Source organism: Drosophila hydei, unplaced genomic scaffold (genome assembly GCF_003285905.1).
Source record: "Drosophila hydei strain 15085-1641.00,03,60 unplaced genomic scaffold, DhydRS2 tig00008139-arrow-pilon, whole genome shotgun sequence".
Classification (NCBI taxonomy): Eukaryota; Metazoa; Arthropoda; class Insecta; order Diptera; family Drosophilidae; genus Drosophila; species Drosophila hydei.
In genome coordinates this window covers 177,418-192,814 of record NW_022045847.1, presented here as the reverse complement: position 1 = coordinate 192,814, position 15,397 = coordinate 177,418, and the positions used below count along the sequence as shown (strand labels likewise).

The following is a 15,397-nucleotide window of genomic DNA, read 5'->3' as shown; positions in this document are numbered from 1 at the left end:
CTGGGTTTGATGGGAAGCTCTTCCACAAATTTCTTATTTGAAATTCGCTATGAAATATTTTATTATCAGAATATTTAAGTATTTCATGTACATTTTAATATATTTAAATTGATATCAGTGCTGTTGAAATTGAGGCAACAATGGGTATAATGAAAATTGTAACTTTAATTATTTCACATACTCAGTTTACACTTTATATAGATGAAAATAAGTTTTATAAATATTAGCAGTGCAGCTACAAGGAATGAATCAAGTAAACCCTTGACTTTAAATTGTGTACAAATCGATTCAATAAAATTTGATGAACCGTTTCAATGAAAGCGTCAATCGATTTATATAAATATAATAAATTACATAAAAATGTTATCATATCATTGTAGTTAAACCTAATTATCGGTTGTTGGCTTTATTTTCAGCTTAATTTTATCTTTCTGATTTACTGCTTGTACACACAATTTTTTAAAAAATCTTAAACATGAAATCAGCGAATCTTAGGTGCACACATGCATGAGGATTCTATATAACGTCCGTCAGACATCAATCAAATTTGTTTTTTCCCGCAGCTCAGTCCTTAATAGTCATTGTTTCGCATTCTATCATTTTCATTTGCCTACAAAAAAGACTTATTTATTACATTTGAATTATACTTTAAAGATATTACATACTTTTGGTAAATCCCTTGATGTTGACAGTTCAGTTCTAAATCGGACGTCACTTTTCATTTGTTCATTGAAATCCCTCTTATTTATTCTGGTTTTAGTTGAATGGCTGTGTGGATGGTCGTCTCTTCTATTGTTAGACACATGGCGAGCTCCAAAATGATTTTCTCTATCATTTTGCACATTTTCCCTATCCTTTGATACATAATCGCCGCTTAATGTTCGCTGACAATCAAAACCCCTTCGATAGTCGCTATAACTACTGTGATAGTTACCAGATACGTTGCCACTTTTATGAATCGGATTCCGGTCACGGAAATTATTTCCACCGGTGAAAAAATTCTTTTGAGTCATATTAATGGTTAAGCTGCGACTGTCTCGGACATCTCGTTCCCTTTCTCTATCTTCATTATCACGGATATAATGTCTGTTGATTGGTACTTGAGCTTGGCTATTGGCATCTGCAACATGAATCGTTTGTCGCTTCGATGAGACTTCCTCTTCTTGTTTCTTCTCGTAATGGGAAAAATCATCGAAAATGGATGTTGAATGTCTATAGGAGTGTAATATTTGCAACACCTCAATGCCCTTGGTATTTGGTATCTCCTGTGTATCTCTTGAGTGCGTCACTGATTTATTGTCATTGTTTTCGAGTCGAATATGTCGAAGCTCTCCATTAGGCACGTCTTTTACATATATCCATTTTACTTTAAACTTCCCCTTCCATTTGTCTTGCGACCAAACGCTGGATGTTGAGTTATAATCCACAGAAGTCATCATTTGTGCCATGCCAGAAAAGTAGCCAGACTTATTTACCGAAAAGAATAGCAAAACATTGCCGCCTTCTTTCTGCCGTTCTTTAAACGCATCATCCAAGCGCTTATTACCATGATCTGTTGAGCACCAGATCTCGTATTTTATACTGCGATGAATGTCATCTTCAGAATAAGACTTTATGACAAAAAATCTGAAAAATAAGATTTATTATTGATTACTCTAGTAAAAATACAGTCTCCGCTAATTACCGTGCGGTTGTTGCTTTATCTAAATCAATATCTGAAGGGTTATAATTATTCTTGTCTTTCAATTCGTCCAATAATATTTGCGGGTCAGCAGTCACCTCTGTAGGTACAGACGCACTTTGTGCAACAAGCGGAATATTTTCATCCCGATTTTCATACTTTAGGTTTTTGTCAAAATCACTACGAGAAAAATTTCCTTTACGATCGTTAAATCTATTCTGTGTTTCGATTGGCGTTGTTCGCCGATTAATTTGCACAGAGGTGCTGCTAGCTTGTCGCGTTTCTTGGTGATGAGCTGGCTGCTGTGCAACCCAGTTTTTGCGATGCTGACCATTCGGAGAAGGTTTAACGTTGCCAAAATTACTGTTGCTGGGCAACCTGTGGCATTCGTCTTTTTCAGGACGTGTACCTGGAGATGGTTCTTCGCTCGTCGTTACAGAAAAATTATGCTCCGAACAGGACAAATCAATTGGTAAAGGCGGGGATGGTACTGGCGGTGGATTACTGTTTGGCAATTCCCATACATTAACATCTAAATTATGTTTCCCCGGTACCATTGGGGGTGGTGGCATGCCCGGACCCTTCTTTTTATGGCTGGAAGCAGTATATATGGTCTGTGTGCGAAAATTATAGCAAAATTACATTTATTTTACAGTTTTAAATCACATCTCACCGTACTTACTTTTGATAATGGCTTTGCTGGTTGCGAAGCTATTGATGCCCATGTTGTCTTTTTTGGCGCAACACTTACTGCATGTATCTTGACATCATCAACAGATTCGCTCGTACGATTGTCCAGTTTTAATGACTGCCCATTGTTGTTTTGATTGATCTACATACATGAAATTTATGATATTTTTTACATTCCTTACTCCGTAATAGTTAAAAAACTAACAAGCATTAAATATATTTAAAATTGTTTTATTGTGTATGTGTCCGATTTCTTTGTCTTTTAATTTCTAGCTTATATACAAAGTTATGAACAATCAATTAAATAGCAAAATGGAACCGCATCTATAATAAATAATCATAGTTTTTCGGGTTCATTTAGGTTTCAAAAGCAATTGTTAAGCCTTCGATAGATATAAAACGTGTTATAGGTATCTGCAGGATCTAATTATCACGGACAAGTTCGGACAAGTAGGTTTCTAAAAATATGACTAGCAGGCTATCACATTACAATAATATCATTAACTACACTCAACTGACAAGCATTGAAGAAAGTTGAAAATTTCAAATATACAGAAGTTTCCGGCAAGGAATTAAGCCCGTAATTGGTGAAAATACGGATATAACAATTTTGAAATCAATATGTTCTGTTTAACGGATGTACTTTATAAATAGTTTCCTTCACTTTTAACGTTCATTAAATAAAGTTAAGGAGAAATTGTACCATAAACGGTGTGTTTATGTTAATAAAAATGGTAAAACTGCTTATGCTTAGGCATCAATTCATCTAAATAAAACTTTCTCAAGTTGATTTTCTAAGTTTATTAATCGAAAATAGTTTATTTTTTTTTTTTTTTTTGCCTATTATTTTTAGTACAATGCTAAAGTTATATAGAATAACTAAACAGTCAAAAGTATTAGATTCTCCTTTATTTTGATCTCTGCAGAAAATGTGGAAAACCCCTTTTCGAAAGGCCATTTGTTGGTAGACAACTTTGTCAGATCTAATTTTAAATTATAATAAATAAACTGAATAAAGCAATCAGTTTATACCCATAGTTAAGATTAGGAGACATGTTAAGGTCTGACATTACTTTAATGCATTGAAACAAATATATGAAGCGACTTCAATAATTAAAAAAAGAAATGAAGGGTTCAGGACGATAATACATACCCGAACAGAGGGCGTAGAACTTTCAGTAAAAAGTTTTCTGGAACTCCAAGCATTTAGCTGGTTATCGTCGCGCTTAGAATTGTTGTAAGAGCCTGGATTTCCATGTTTTTTCTTTGTATCTGAAAGAACACATTAAACAATGATCGATGATTGCATATTATTTTAAAATCTTCTAATTTATTATATTGTATTTTATTAAATGATATGCAAACAAATATTACGAAGAGAGCTAAGCATGTGAAGTCAGCTTACCTGGCACTTTCACATGAATAAATTTAAAGTAAAATGTATTTTATATATTTTATTTAAAAAAAAACTCTTTTCGGAATACATTTAAATTACCCCAAAATTACCATGGAACAAAATAAAGGTAACGAAAAAGCTGAAGGCGAACAAAATGATGTTGGTGAAAAAGCAGCTGGTGATAGCGAAGATGTTAAAATTGGGATTATCGGAGAATGTGGGCTCGATACACCCGTTGTCCTAACAAATAGGCAAGAATGTGCCGTATGTACACCATTCGGAAAGCCTTCAGATATTATTATTGAAGGCAAAATTGAAAATTGCAACTGTGCCCTACTATCACGTAACGGACGTCTCCATGACATAATGCCAACTAATGTTAATTACAGAGCTAATATTTGGGCAATGCGTAAATTGGGATGCACACATATCTTGGTTACACACACCGTCAGCTCGTTGCGTGAGAGTATTCAGAGTGGCGACATTGTTGTACCGCACGATTTCATTGACAATACAACAAAACGTTGTCAAACATTCTATGACGGCGCTGTTGGCAGCCCATTTGGCGTCTGCCACCTTCCCATGTATCCTGCATTTTGTGATCGTACACGTCTTCACCTTATTAATGCAGCCAGAGAACTGAACCTGCCCGTCCATTCCAGAGGAACCGTTCTGACGATAGAAGGACCTCGTTATTCTACCGTTGCGGAAAACAGCCTGTACCGGAATTGGGGAGCTGATTTGCTGAGCATGACGCTATGCCCGGAAGCCGTATTAGCTAAAGAAGCTGGTATTCTATACGCATCTTTGAGTTTTGTGACCAACAAAGAGTGTTGGTGTACGAATCAGCCTATTGCAACAACTCACGAAATAATATATACATTCAAAAAGCAAGTTGAAAAGGTTCAACAGGTTTTAGTTAAAACCATTCAAAGTATTTCAAAAGAAGATTGGACTGAAGACATATTAAAAGCTAAGGTAAATCTTTCTAAACTTATTCCAAAATTTATACTTAATTCAGCGTTCTTTGCAGATTTTGGTGTGCAGCAATTTCTCAAACCGCAACGAATTGACTTAGGAAAATTAAAAATAACATCTTATATTTGGAATTAATACAAATATCAATATTTCGTCGCCATTGTACCGAGTATGGTATCTAAATTTCTTCTTGGTGTTTCTATATTATTTGGACGTTGGTAAATTTTCATGTGTACAAAATCTTTTTTTCTTCAATTAAATCCCTGACGAAATGCTTATTTAGAACGTAACAATCAGTTGAAGCTGAATATTATCTTTATAAATAGTGGAATGGACCCATTTACACGCATCTTCCAAATTGTATACGTTTCAAGTTTAGCATCTGCATGACAGATAGGTAACGTTTGACTAAATCTAAAGGCTACTTGTTTTATTTAATCACAGTTATTTACTGTCCTCAAATAAGTGGTAGATTCATTGCACACAATTTATAATATTTGTTAACTGTAAAGACTGTTTTGGTTGCATACGTGTTTACCCTTAATATTTTTGTTGTATCTGACTGTTGTAACCGAAAGAATTCTTTACGAAGGGCATGCTCAGGCGAGTCATCCATGATTGTCTATGTATCTTGCTCATAGCTTATGGACAGCTCGCTTCCATCGAACATTTGCCCAAGTGTACTCTTGTCGAGAGTGCCTGAATGAAAAATATCTTAAGCCCTTCATATATCTGCTTGTTAGTTTTATATAGTATACATGCAAAAGTCTTATTGGCTTTCAAACTATACTCTACTCTTATCGAAACTGAGACGAGATATCAAAACAATACTGAATATGGTATTCAATAATTTATACTTTAAATGTTCAGTCTCCTAATAAGAATCGAAAGAGGCTCAAACTCAAGAATATATATAAGTAATGTTGTCTGCCACGGCCCTCCCAATTATATCACATTTCCTCGTATCTAATTTTTTACTGTCAAATTATTAAGGAAGGCAAAATTATAGAAAAAATCTTTGAATAAGTGACCCAAATAATTTAATATTAATATTAATTTTAGTGAACTTTTTTGGAAAACTTCTAGATTCCTATTATATATAGTAGGGTATATAAGGAATACTTACCATTGTTGTGAGATGATTTACGTCCTTTACCCACGTTTGTCAATGGTAAACTGTTATTCTCCTTTACATTAAATGGTGGAAATTGAAATTGCATTGAGCCTTGAATACCTGTTATTTGAAATATAGTATCATAGAGCGAGCTTAAAGGGTATTTAATTAATTAAACTCTACCAGAACTATCGTCATTTGCTGGAGAAGATAGATTTTCATAGTAGGCTTCATCAACTTGTTGGCTCCATGGTATATTACGCTCCTCAACGGATTTTGCTTAGTTATTAAAAATAACAACAAAAAATATAAATAATTTTCAATTTTAAAATTTTGCCGGTTTTTGGATGGAATATATATAAATGCACATAACTAATATTTTAGAATAGTTAAGGAAATACCAATATAACTATGTCCAACATTTTCAAATATTTGTCTATGTGAATTTATATATTTACTTATGAAACAACTTTGAGAAGCTCGGATTTTGTTATACATGTACCTGCAGTTCCGGATATTTTCTGAAAGAAATAAGGAATACTTATTAGTTTTTCTCTACACACACGTATATTGCAAATGAGTTTTGACATACATAAATATGACAATAAAAAAGTATGAAATTATAAGTATTTGTATACAAAACTTCCCAAATTTTTTCTTTAAGCCTTTAAAATTATAATGAACACTCATACATATATAAATCTGTATGCGCATACATACATAAATGTAAGTATGTATATATACAAAAATGCCATTACCTGATCCACGCCTGACATTTGCTGCCGAATTCAGCTTTCTTTGTTAGCTGCAAGTATTGATAATTTTTAATTAATTCTGATGCTTTAAATCTGATTATATCTTACCAAAAAATAATAAATAAACACAACGGAGGTAAAATTTGCTGTTTAAAACGCTTTAATAATTTATAGTATGTATTTTCGACACATAGAACTACACTCATTTACACATGTACATGTAAATCACACACAAACGTTGCACACATACATAGAAGTAGACATCGGTAGCAATAGACGCGTCAGAAGCCGATATTTATATTAACGCCGTTGTAAACAGCATTAGAGTTGTCACTCTTTGTATTTATACATATACATAAATTAAAACATGTAAATACAGATATTCTTGGTATGCAAATGAATAAAAATTTTAAAATATTCTACAAATTTTTTCAATTGTTTATTATATTAAGCAGCAGCAACTATCGGGCATTGATTGTCTGATTACTATTAACCCGGTTATTTAACAGTTCTGCTCCTCATCTTTAAAGTTGAATGAACTTACGCAGTAAATTATAAAATACTTTAAAATACCGAAAAAAGATGCTTGATTTTATGTGGGAGGATAATTTCTATAATAATAATAAAATTAGTAACTTTAGTTTTAAGATCAATTTTTTTGGACATTTCTAAACTTTCATTGTTTGTCATCTGATTATTTGTAATAGTATGAGTTTTCCAATAGACTTGTAGCTTAAATTTAAATTGTTGCATTTTTGGAAAGCTTCACAAATCTTAATGAAATGAAGCAATGCAATTCAATTTAATTTGAATTCCGGCATTTGTAAGAAAACTCTTCGATTTCGACGCACATGTTCATGGTATCCTTAAATTTATTTTATAAGTATGCCAAGTATCAGTTGCATATAATATCGATAAGAAACATCGATATAATCTATCAATTATTTTGCCATCCCTTGGCCAACTCATCTTTGCAGCAATTGTCAAATTTTGCTGTTCTGTATATTAAAAATCAAGAAAATGCTTAAATCACTTTTTGCAATCCTTGCGATCTTAGGATGTATTTGGCCAATTCATAGCGTCATGTTCCATCTGACACCAAACACACAAAAGTGTCTTAAGGAAGATATACAAGCGAACCAGTTGGTAATGGGCGAATACGAAGTCTCCGATGTTCCCGGCCAAGTTATAGACTATATTGTAAGTTTCAATTCGTTTAATAGTTGGCGAAACCCAATAATATAAACTAATTATTATAGGCACGCGACACCAAGGGTCATATATTGTCCCAAAAAGAACATATTACCAAAGGAAAGTTTAGCTTCATGTCAGAGGTGTATGACGCGTACGAAATTTGCTTCATTTCAAAAGTGCCACCACGTAAGTAAATGCATGTTTTTCATGCACAAATACCGCATGTTAACTGTTTTAAATGAATTAAAATAGATCAACGTGGAATTAGTCAAGAAGTCTCATTAGTTACTAAAAAAGGAGTTGAAACTAAAAGCTATGAAGGCGTAAGTATGAACTTGAGAAAATAAAAAAAAAACACATTTTTAGCTAAACTAATTTTTAATTAAAAGATTGGCGAAGCATCCAAACTGAAACCACTCGAGGTTGACCTAAAGCGCTTAGAAGATCTCTCTGATTCCATTGTACGTGATTTTGCTCTAATGCGCAAACGAGAAGAGGAAATGCGTGATACAAATGGTAAAAGGAATCCTAAATTACTCCCATTATATACTACATTTATTCGTTTTCTTTTTCAGAAAAAACAAACAGTAGAGTTCTGTTCTTCAGCATATTCAGTATGTGCTGTTTGCTTGGCTTGGCAACTTGGCAAGTTCTATACCTTCGCAGATATTTCAAAGCAAAAAAACTCATCGAATAATGTTTATAAAGTTATTCAGAGACGTTACGTACATTTCGAAGAGCCTGAGCTTCAACATCTATCTTCTCATCTTTTCCTTTAAAAATAAAATGTAACAAATTAAATGTTTTTGTTATTTAAATTAATTGGGCACCGTTCTTTATATAAATTTGATGTTACCGTATTTAATATTCATTTAACACACAACAACATTATTACAACGATATATATAAGTATTATTTTGAGATGCAGTATATGATTTCCTTCGGCATTATCCATATTGGCGACATTTGATTAGGCCATCTAAACGGTGGTCTCTTTAAGCAACACTCCATTTTCTGCCTCTAGATTGTCAACACAATTATCTTCGCCTGGCACATTAAGGCTTGAAGATATTGTCTTGACCACAACATAATGGGAACTTGTCGGACTCGGCGGAATGCCAGCGTCATCCACATTCGATTGTTCCCGCCAGAGACTTTCGTCCACGAGGGTTTGATTCATTAATGTCTTAAGTGAATCGAGTGTTTCGACCAAGCAAGTTGGCTTTGTCGAACCTACAACAACATAAAATCAGTGTTCAGTCCAATTATAATCTTGTTACAAACAAATGCAAAACAAGCTGAAACAATAAAAATCACTCAATGAATTGAAGCGCTCAAAATAAAAAGAGAATGCAATTAAACATATAACATGAATTATTTTATTTTTAATAATTATATTTAAAACTAACTAAAAAATAAACAAATAAAAACTTAAGGGAATATATATATGTCAAAATACATATATCTATTTGGTAAAATACATTTTTATTTCATTAATTTATTCCATAAATAGGAAGTCATATCTTGCTACCCGTGGGAATCCAAATGCCCTACACATAAAAACCTATATTGGTATTTGTAGAACTGGGAAATACATTGTGATTTCTAAGTGAAATATTTGTTAATTATGAGAAATTTTGTAAAAGTACAAATTGATTCTTTACTCTGCATGACGCATCCAACTTCATGCATTACACTATTGTAGGACTTAATTATCAGATTCGGCTAGCCTGACTTGTACTGATAAAGGTAGATAGATTCAACTATTCATTCTTATAAGCATAATATTTTAAAAGTTAATCAATTTGGCGACAAAATTATAATACCCATGAAAGGCGTATCATTGGGAGATAAGTATTCAGACATCTCTTAATAATACAACAAAGATTAGATAAATATTTATATGCATGTAAATAAAATAGCATATTTTATGTTATATTATATTACATGTTGGAAACCACGTTACTCGGAAATCGACATTGCTGTGTTTATCTTTGGTGTAACAACGACTATTAAAATTATCTATCAAAGTTAATTTCATTTACATGGTTTGCAGATAATCTTATATTTTTGTTTAGTTCATAGCTAAGACCTCATTAGTATTTTGCTCCTTTCCCATATACAAGAATATTTTTTTTGTCTAACATAAATTACTAAAGAGAAAAGAAATCAATAAATTGACAGCAATTTGATTTAAGATTCATTTTTCAGTTTGTTGACCTTAAATATAAGTATAGAAGCCCAGCTGCCTAATACATATTCTCGCCACTGGTATTTGTTATTAGGGTTTGAATCATATCTAAAAGCAATTTATACTATTGATTTTATACATAAATATAGCAACAAAAAGATAGAGAAAAAGATATTTTAAACAGAACAGTTTCAAAGAAATTAATTGAAATATTAATAAAATAAAAACAACTTAGAAATACTGATAACAATAAATATATAATAGAAACTTATATTAGTGAATTGTACAGCACATAGAAAAAATGCTAGGATTGCGATTTGGACTGTTCGAAAGAGATTTTGGTGTGCACATAGCGTCAACATTATTAACATCACCCTTAACAACAGCAGCCTCATTCCTCTCTGAGGTATGCATTCGTTGTAGGTCTTCTAATCGAGACTTTAACTGCACAGGCGTGACAGAGTTTCTTGACTGTTTCTTTGTAATAGGATGAACCGATTGTAAAGAAAATAAATCATCATTTGCATTTGCATTCACGTTTACTTTTCCGTATTGTCCAGAGTATTGCTCTTCATGATCTTCATTTAGGATATCCATGCTCTGTTCATTTTTGCAACTATTACTGGAAGCACTTGTAGTTGTGCTTCTCAGCTCAGGATATGGTGAATGAGACTCATTGCTTTCTGGTGTATACGGGTCCATTTGTGCGTTTTCGGCGTAGGTATTAAGATGCTGCGTATCGATTTGATTTACTATTATATTTTCTGATAATACTACGCTATTGGAAAATAACCTATAACGATGTTCAGCAGGCTGCTTTTTCATTATATTACGGCACATTGGGCAAATGGCACTATTAGTCTGAGCCTCAAGTTCTGCATTGCAAGGGTCATAATTACACATTTGTGTACACATACACACATATATGTTGTCGGAATCAATTAAATTTATGCTAATGCTTGGATGGTTTGACGCGGCTTTCTTTGAAGTTTCGTCGTCTCCAGTCTCTATATTAGTTGTATCATGTCCGCTTGCGCTGTTTGCGTAGTCAGCTAAATGGCCTTCTGGAAATTCTAAGGGACAGTCTTTTGATTTTCTTTCTTGACTTAGACTTTTACCGTCTGTTATAATTTGATTATATAACTTGCTTATATAGGGACAAGTCTTGAATTTAATGGGTGATGTTAAGTTGTTGTTGTTATTAGCATTTGTGTGTGTACAACTGCAATCACATGATCTATAAGTACCTTTGTTTGGCTTTAGGCGAAGAGTTAAGTAAATAGGCTACATGACAAGAAGAGAAGAAAAGAAATATTAGAATTATCAACAAAAATAACGCATACTTTATGTGAAATTTAGAAATAGTCAATGCATTAAGAACCCATTATCATGTAGACACGTCAAATATCGATGAGTCTACTTTTAATTTCTAAGCATTTACCACAGTTTAACAGGTGCAAATAGAACCCCAACAATAAGTAACCCTCACTTGTTTTCTATCAGAATTAGACCAATGATATTCATATATGGATAAACAAATAAGTTATCAGCACACTTATAAAATGTTAAATACTTTGTTATTTTGCATTACAAAATGTATAAAAAATATTGGTGGAGAATGTTCTTTTGACTTAACAGTTATAAAAAATTACTAGCAGTTAGTCACTGACATATATTAAAATCGCATGGTTGAAAGACTTCAATAAATGGCTTCCCAGTTAGTTATTTTTTTTAACCATCTATAAACTAAAGTATACACAATATCGAATTTTCCGCTAAATACCTAATTAATGTTACTACTGCTTGATTATACATATATACACACAGATCAACGAATCCGGCTCGAATTACGAGTCAAGTCGGAAAATGTCCATTATACCGTTAACACACTACGAAAAGTAATATAAAATCTGATATAATTGTATAATGAATGAAAGCGGCACGATCAAGGACATATGAAACTAACTGTTTACACTTATTATTTTAAAAATATTAATAAATCTTCCGAATATACTTAAAATTTTAATTGTTCACAGCTTGCATTCTGACCAACTTCCTAGTAGCTTTAGAGCTGCCGGTTAATCAAGCCACTGGCGAATTCTGGCTTATATCACTGAAATATTCTTAAACTCGATTGCATTAAAACAGCTAAGCGTAATGTACCTAAGCAACTTAATAAAAATAAAATATATTTTTTAACCCAAGCTTACGAAATTCAAAACAAATTATCTTTTCAACGATAATACTAAATATTATTAATTATGAAATATTAATCATAATTAATTAAAGTGATATTTAATACGTCGCAACGTACTGCTGTACTTCCCCTCTACACAAACAGGGTATGTGTACACATCTATCTACTTGGGCAATGAATACTGTTGAAATGCAATTTACAGTCGAGTTTCTCTCTATTTTTAAAATAATCCTTTGAAGATAGGGTATTACAACAAAGTTATGAAAATCTACATCATAAACTAATTCATATACGTAGTTATCACTTAATATTAACATTTGAATATCAATTGTTCTTACCTTATGATCGCCCATGCATACAGATTCTCCAATCATGTCATATTTCCATTCATCACTTTCAATTATGTCTTTGACCTGTGGAGACATTAAAATGCGATCGCACCATGATGGACACCTAGTTGACATATAGTCAGTTGGCATTTCGGGATCTTCTTCAAAGGGATATGATGGAATGAAATTTATTGGATATTCAACCAAAAGCTCCGTAAGTGGGGCCAACTCCTTGTCGAACTCTTTCAACTAAGACATGGAACAAAAACGAAATGGAATTAAAATTTGATAAATAAATTTGTACTTAAAGCAAATTACCCATAATTCTTTAAATTTTAGCTGATGATCAGCGTGACTAAATTCTTTTTTGCCTACAGTAAGTATGTTGTTGCCATCTGAGTTGCGGTAATTAATCTTAGTGCTTTCATTTTTTACACTTTGTAGACGATGCGCAGTTAAATTTGCAGTTAGTTCCTTAAATTATTAAACAGAAAAAACTGATTTTAATATTCTATGAGGAATATACTCCAATTAGCTAAACTTACTTTCACAACACCCGCTGTGTCACATCTGAAATTAAAATCTCCAAACAAGAAAAAAGGGACGGAACCATTTTTGTCATCCAAGTGAAATCTAATTAATGATAAATTATTTAATAAAAATTAAGAGACTATTTATTTATATATTGTACTTTTAAAGCATGTTGCTCGCACCTTCCCTGCCAAATATCTTTCATAATTACACTTACAACAAAACTTATAAATACATATCAATTTTCCTATTTAAAGAGATCGGTGAGTTATCTAATTAAAAATATATTTATTCCATGGGGGAATTACGACCATATTGAGATTTAAGAAAGTTTGGGAATTGTCATAACGAAATCAACGAATATGATTCGTCTAATTCTGGGTATATAAAAATCTCTGACATATCTAGAAGCTAGAAGTAAAATACTTTTATTTAATTGTTTAACAATAAAATTCGCAGTGAGGTTAGTTGAAATCTAAAAAATATATTCATTTCAAAGATATTTTGTTTTAGGCAGTGAAGATGTGCGCAATATTTTTTAACCATTTAGCGTATTGAGGTATTTTATCATTTACCTTTCAATAGTGTGTATCAGGGCTCTTCTCCTTGTTTTGCAGTAAACAGATGGAAAATCTTCACACGCAGCCAAATTGGATGCGTCATGAAAAAGATGTATATTGACTAGATCAATGGCTGTGCCATTAATTTCCCATCGAGTTCGCATAAATCCCTTTCGAGACCATTTACACTAGATTAAAAGAAAACATGATCTGTATTGACACTAAAATTAAAACTTAAAAAACGGTTTCTCTTAACAGCTTAACTTGGATATATTTTTGGATATTTATATATTATATATTTTTCAGGGCTTCACCTAAACATATGCGAGTATGCATAATAATTAAAGTGGCCCACAAAATTTTAAGAAATTTAGCAACCAAGACTATACATTTCTGAAGGCTTTTTTTACTTGCTTTTATCGACTTGCTTGAAGACACGTAAAAGAAAGAGCGAAAGGGCAGTGGGGCAGCAAGCTAGTAAATTAGTATAATAATAATTTTCCATGAACAATAGAAAATTAAAATTTACATTTACTAAAATAGTTTAAAGAAAATTTACATATTGGTATGTTGAAATCAAGTTTAGGTGACGTCAACGGCAAAATTTCCGGTTCCTAACTTAGGTCTGGTTAATTACCTTTGTTACTCATTAAACATTTGTACAAAAATTCAAAGTAACTAAAGATTTCAGTTTTTAAGATCATCTCTAAAAGATTTGCATAATTTCTAATTGTTGTGTTAATTTACTTATTTTTATCTATTAATACTATGAATTTAATCGAGCAAGACTTACTTCTGGAAAAAAGTGCTGGGGAAACTTGGCTTTCTCCTTGGTAGGAACTGTTTCAATATTACCACAAAATATGTGTGTGTCATTGTCTAGTTTATTATCATCCCAGCAGTGATATAAAAAATTCCAAATTCTTAAAGTACTTATATCCTTGTGGCCGAAGTAAATGTTGCCAAGTGCCTTTTATAGGAAGAAAAATATATTTTATTTTCACAAAAGGATTGCACAAAAAGTAAATAAACTCACTGTAAAATGCTCCGCTGACTTGAAGTCCTCATCCATATATATTCGGACGAATATAAATTCAGTCTTTGCCATTTCCTCGCATAAACGTCGAATAAATTCTTGTACATTGCCCATTGAATTTTCGTACGTTTTTCCGCCCACCTCTTGCAAATGTAAAGCTAAAAATCTGGGACTGATTTTTGTTACATTCCCAATGAACTCTTCTAGCCATATTGTCAGTAACCTTTGTGGCTGCACAGTGTTGTGGTTCATGAAATAATTTGCATTCAAACTTATTTACATACATAAAATCATAAGCATATACATACGTGCTTTAGGATACAAATATGCACATAAGTACCAATAGGTATTTATACAATAAATTATATGTACGTACATCTTCAAATAAACTTCCCACATTGGCTGTTACTAGCAATATCTTCGTATCTGAATCTGAATTGGCTCTTTTTGTTTCCATTTTATCTGACATTCCCTAAATTTATGTATCTTTTGGTTTGTTAAAGCAGAGAACAGTAGGGATGTAACAAAAAAACAATAATAATTCGATAACTATTAAATTATCGTAGCAAAACATCGCTGTTATATCGATAAGTTGAAAAATTCGTTTTGAAAAGTCAATTTTCAAATATGTTAAGGATATGAGTGACAAACATTTAATTATGGTAATATAACTTAATGAAGAAAGAAGAACAACCATCTTTGATATTTTCCACCATTAATATGAGTTCATCGAGAATAAAAATGG

At 32.2% G+C, this 15,397-nt stretch overlaps 4 protein-coding genes across 5 annotated transcripts; 2 read left to right on the top strand and 2 right to left on the bottom strand.

Annotated features, from left to right (window-relative positions):
* Positions 1 to 375: 375 nt before the first annotated feature.
* Positions 376 to 6,866, bottom strand: LOC111598566 (YTH domain-containing family protein). Its single transcript, XM_023313867.2, has 10 exons — positions 6,723 to 6,866; positions 6,618 to 6,664; positions 6,362 to 6,380; positions 6,043 to 6,138; positions 5,872 to 5,979; positions 3,525 to 3,643; positions 2,364 to 2,513; positions 1,685 to 2,295; positions 666 to 1,626; positions 376 to 610 (listed from the first exon to the last, which is right to left on the bottom strand). The coding sequence occupies exons 2-10, from the start codon at positions 6,633 to 6,635 to the stop codon at positions 572 to 574; spliced, it is 2,121 nt and encodes a 706-aa protein (XP_023169635.2). The 5' UTR covers positions 6,636 to 6,664; positions 6,723 to 6,866; the 3' UTR covers positions 376 to 571.
* Positions 3,794 to 5,026, top strand: LOC111598567 (purine nucleoside phosphorylase). The gene is made up of 2 exons (XM_023313868.2): positions 3,794 to 4,745; positions 4,801 to 5,026. The coding sequence occupies exons 1-2, from the start codon at positions 3,879 to 3,881 to the stop codon at positions 4,843 to 4,845; spliced, it is 912 nt and encodes a 303-aa protein (XP_023169636.1). The 5' UTR covers positions 3,794 to 3,878; the 3' UTR covers positions 4,846 to 5,026.
* Positions 6,867 to 7,548: 682 nt separating the features above from the next.
* On the top strand, positions 7,549 to 8,590 carry LOC111598573 (transmembrane emp24 domain-containing protein bai). Its single transcript, XM_023313874.2, has 5 exons — positions 7,549 to 7,814; positions 7,874 to 7,994; positions 8,061 to 8,131; positions 8,198 to 8,324; positions 8,384 to 8,590. The coding sequence occupies exons 1-5, from the start codon at positions 7,635 to 7,637 to the stop codon at positions 8,503 to 8,505; spliced, it is 621 nt and encodes a 206-aa protein (XP_023169642.2). The 5' UTR covers positions 7,549 to 7,634; the 3' UTR covers positions 8,506 to 8,590.
* Positions 8,591 to 8,725: 135 nt separating this feature from the next.
* Positions 8,726 to 15,164, bottom strand: LOC111598612 (inositol polyphosphate-5-phosphatase A). 2 transcript variants are annotated; one of them, XM_030225742.1, is made up of 10 exons: positions 15,029 to 15,164; positions 14,961 to 14,963; positions 14,653 to 14,883; positions 14,410 to 14,586; positions 13,632 to 13,804; positions 13,071 to 13,158; positions 12,844 to 12,999; positions 12,535 to 12,774; positions 10,793 to 11,283; positions 10,561 to 10,731 (listed from the first exon to the last, which is right to left on the bottom strand). In XM_030225742.1, the coding sequence occupies exons 1-10, from the start codon at positions 15,119 to 15,121 to the stop codon at positions 10,647 to 10,649; spliced, it is 1,737 nt and encodes a 578-aa protein (XP_030081602.1). In that variant the 5' UTR covers positions 15,122 to 15,164; the 3' UTR covers positions 10,561 to 10,646. The 2 variants fall into 2 exon arrangements, with proteins under 2 accessions (XP_030081603.1, XP_030081602.1); XM_030225743.1 differs by lacking the exons at positions 10,561 to 10,731; positions 14,961 to 14,963 and adding an exon at positions 8,726 to 9,041 and having other exon boundaries at positions 11,247 to 11,283.
* Between the last annotated feature and the right edge of the window lie 233 nt (positions 15,165 to 15,397).

Coding starts and splice junctions, on each gene's coding strand:
- LOC111598573 (XM_023313874.2), top strand. CDS start 7,635: ATGCTTAAATCACTTTTTGCAATCCTTGCGATCTTAGGATGTATTTGG. Junction 7,995..8,060: donor CATTTCAAAAGTGCCACCAC/GTAAGTAAATGC, acceptor GAATTAAAATAG/ATCAACGTGGAATTAGTCAA. Junction 8,132..8,197: donor AAACTAAAAGCTATGAAGGC/GTAAGTATGAAC, acceptor TTTAATTAAAAG/ATTGGCGAAGCATCCAAACT.
- LOC111598612 (XM_030225742.1), bottom strand. CDS start 15,121: ATGTCAGATAAAATGGAAACAAAAAGAGCCAATTCAGATTCAGATACG. Junction 13,000..13,070: donor ACACAGCGGGTGTTGTGAAA/GTAAGTTTAGCT, acceptor TAATAATTTAAG/GAACTAACTGCAAATTTAAC. Junction 11,284..12,534: donor TATGCATGGGCGATCATAAG/GTAAGAACAATT, acceptor CTTGTCATGTAG/CCTATTTACTTAACTCTTCG.
- LOC111598566 (XM_023313867.2), bottom strand. Junction 2,514..3,524: donor GTTCTACGCCCTCTGTTCGG/GTATGTATTATC, acceptor TCATGTATGTAG/ATCAATCAAAACAACAATGG. Junction 1,627..1,684: donor GATAAAGCAACAACCGCACG/GTAATTAGCGGA, acceptor CTTATTTTTCAG/ATTTTTTGTCATAAAGTCTT.
- LOC111598567 (XM_023313868.2), top strand. CDS start 3,879: ATGGAACAAAATAAAGGTAACGAAAAAGCTGAAGGCGAACAAAATGAT. Junction 4,746..4,800: donor AAGACATATTAAAAGCTAAG/GTAAATCTTTCT, acceptor CGTTCTTTGCAG/ATTTTGGTGTGCAGCAATTT.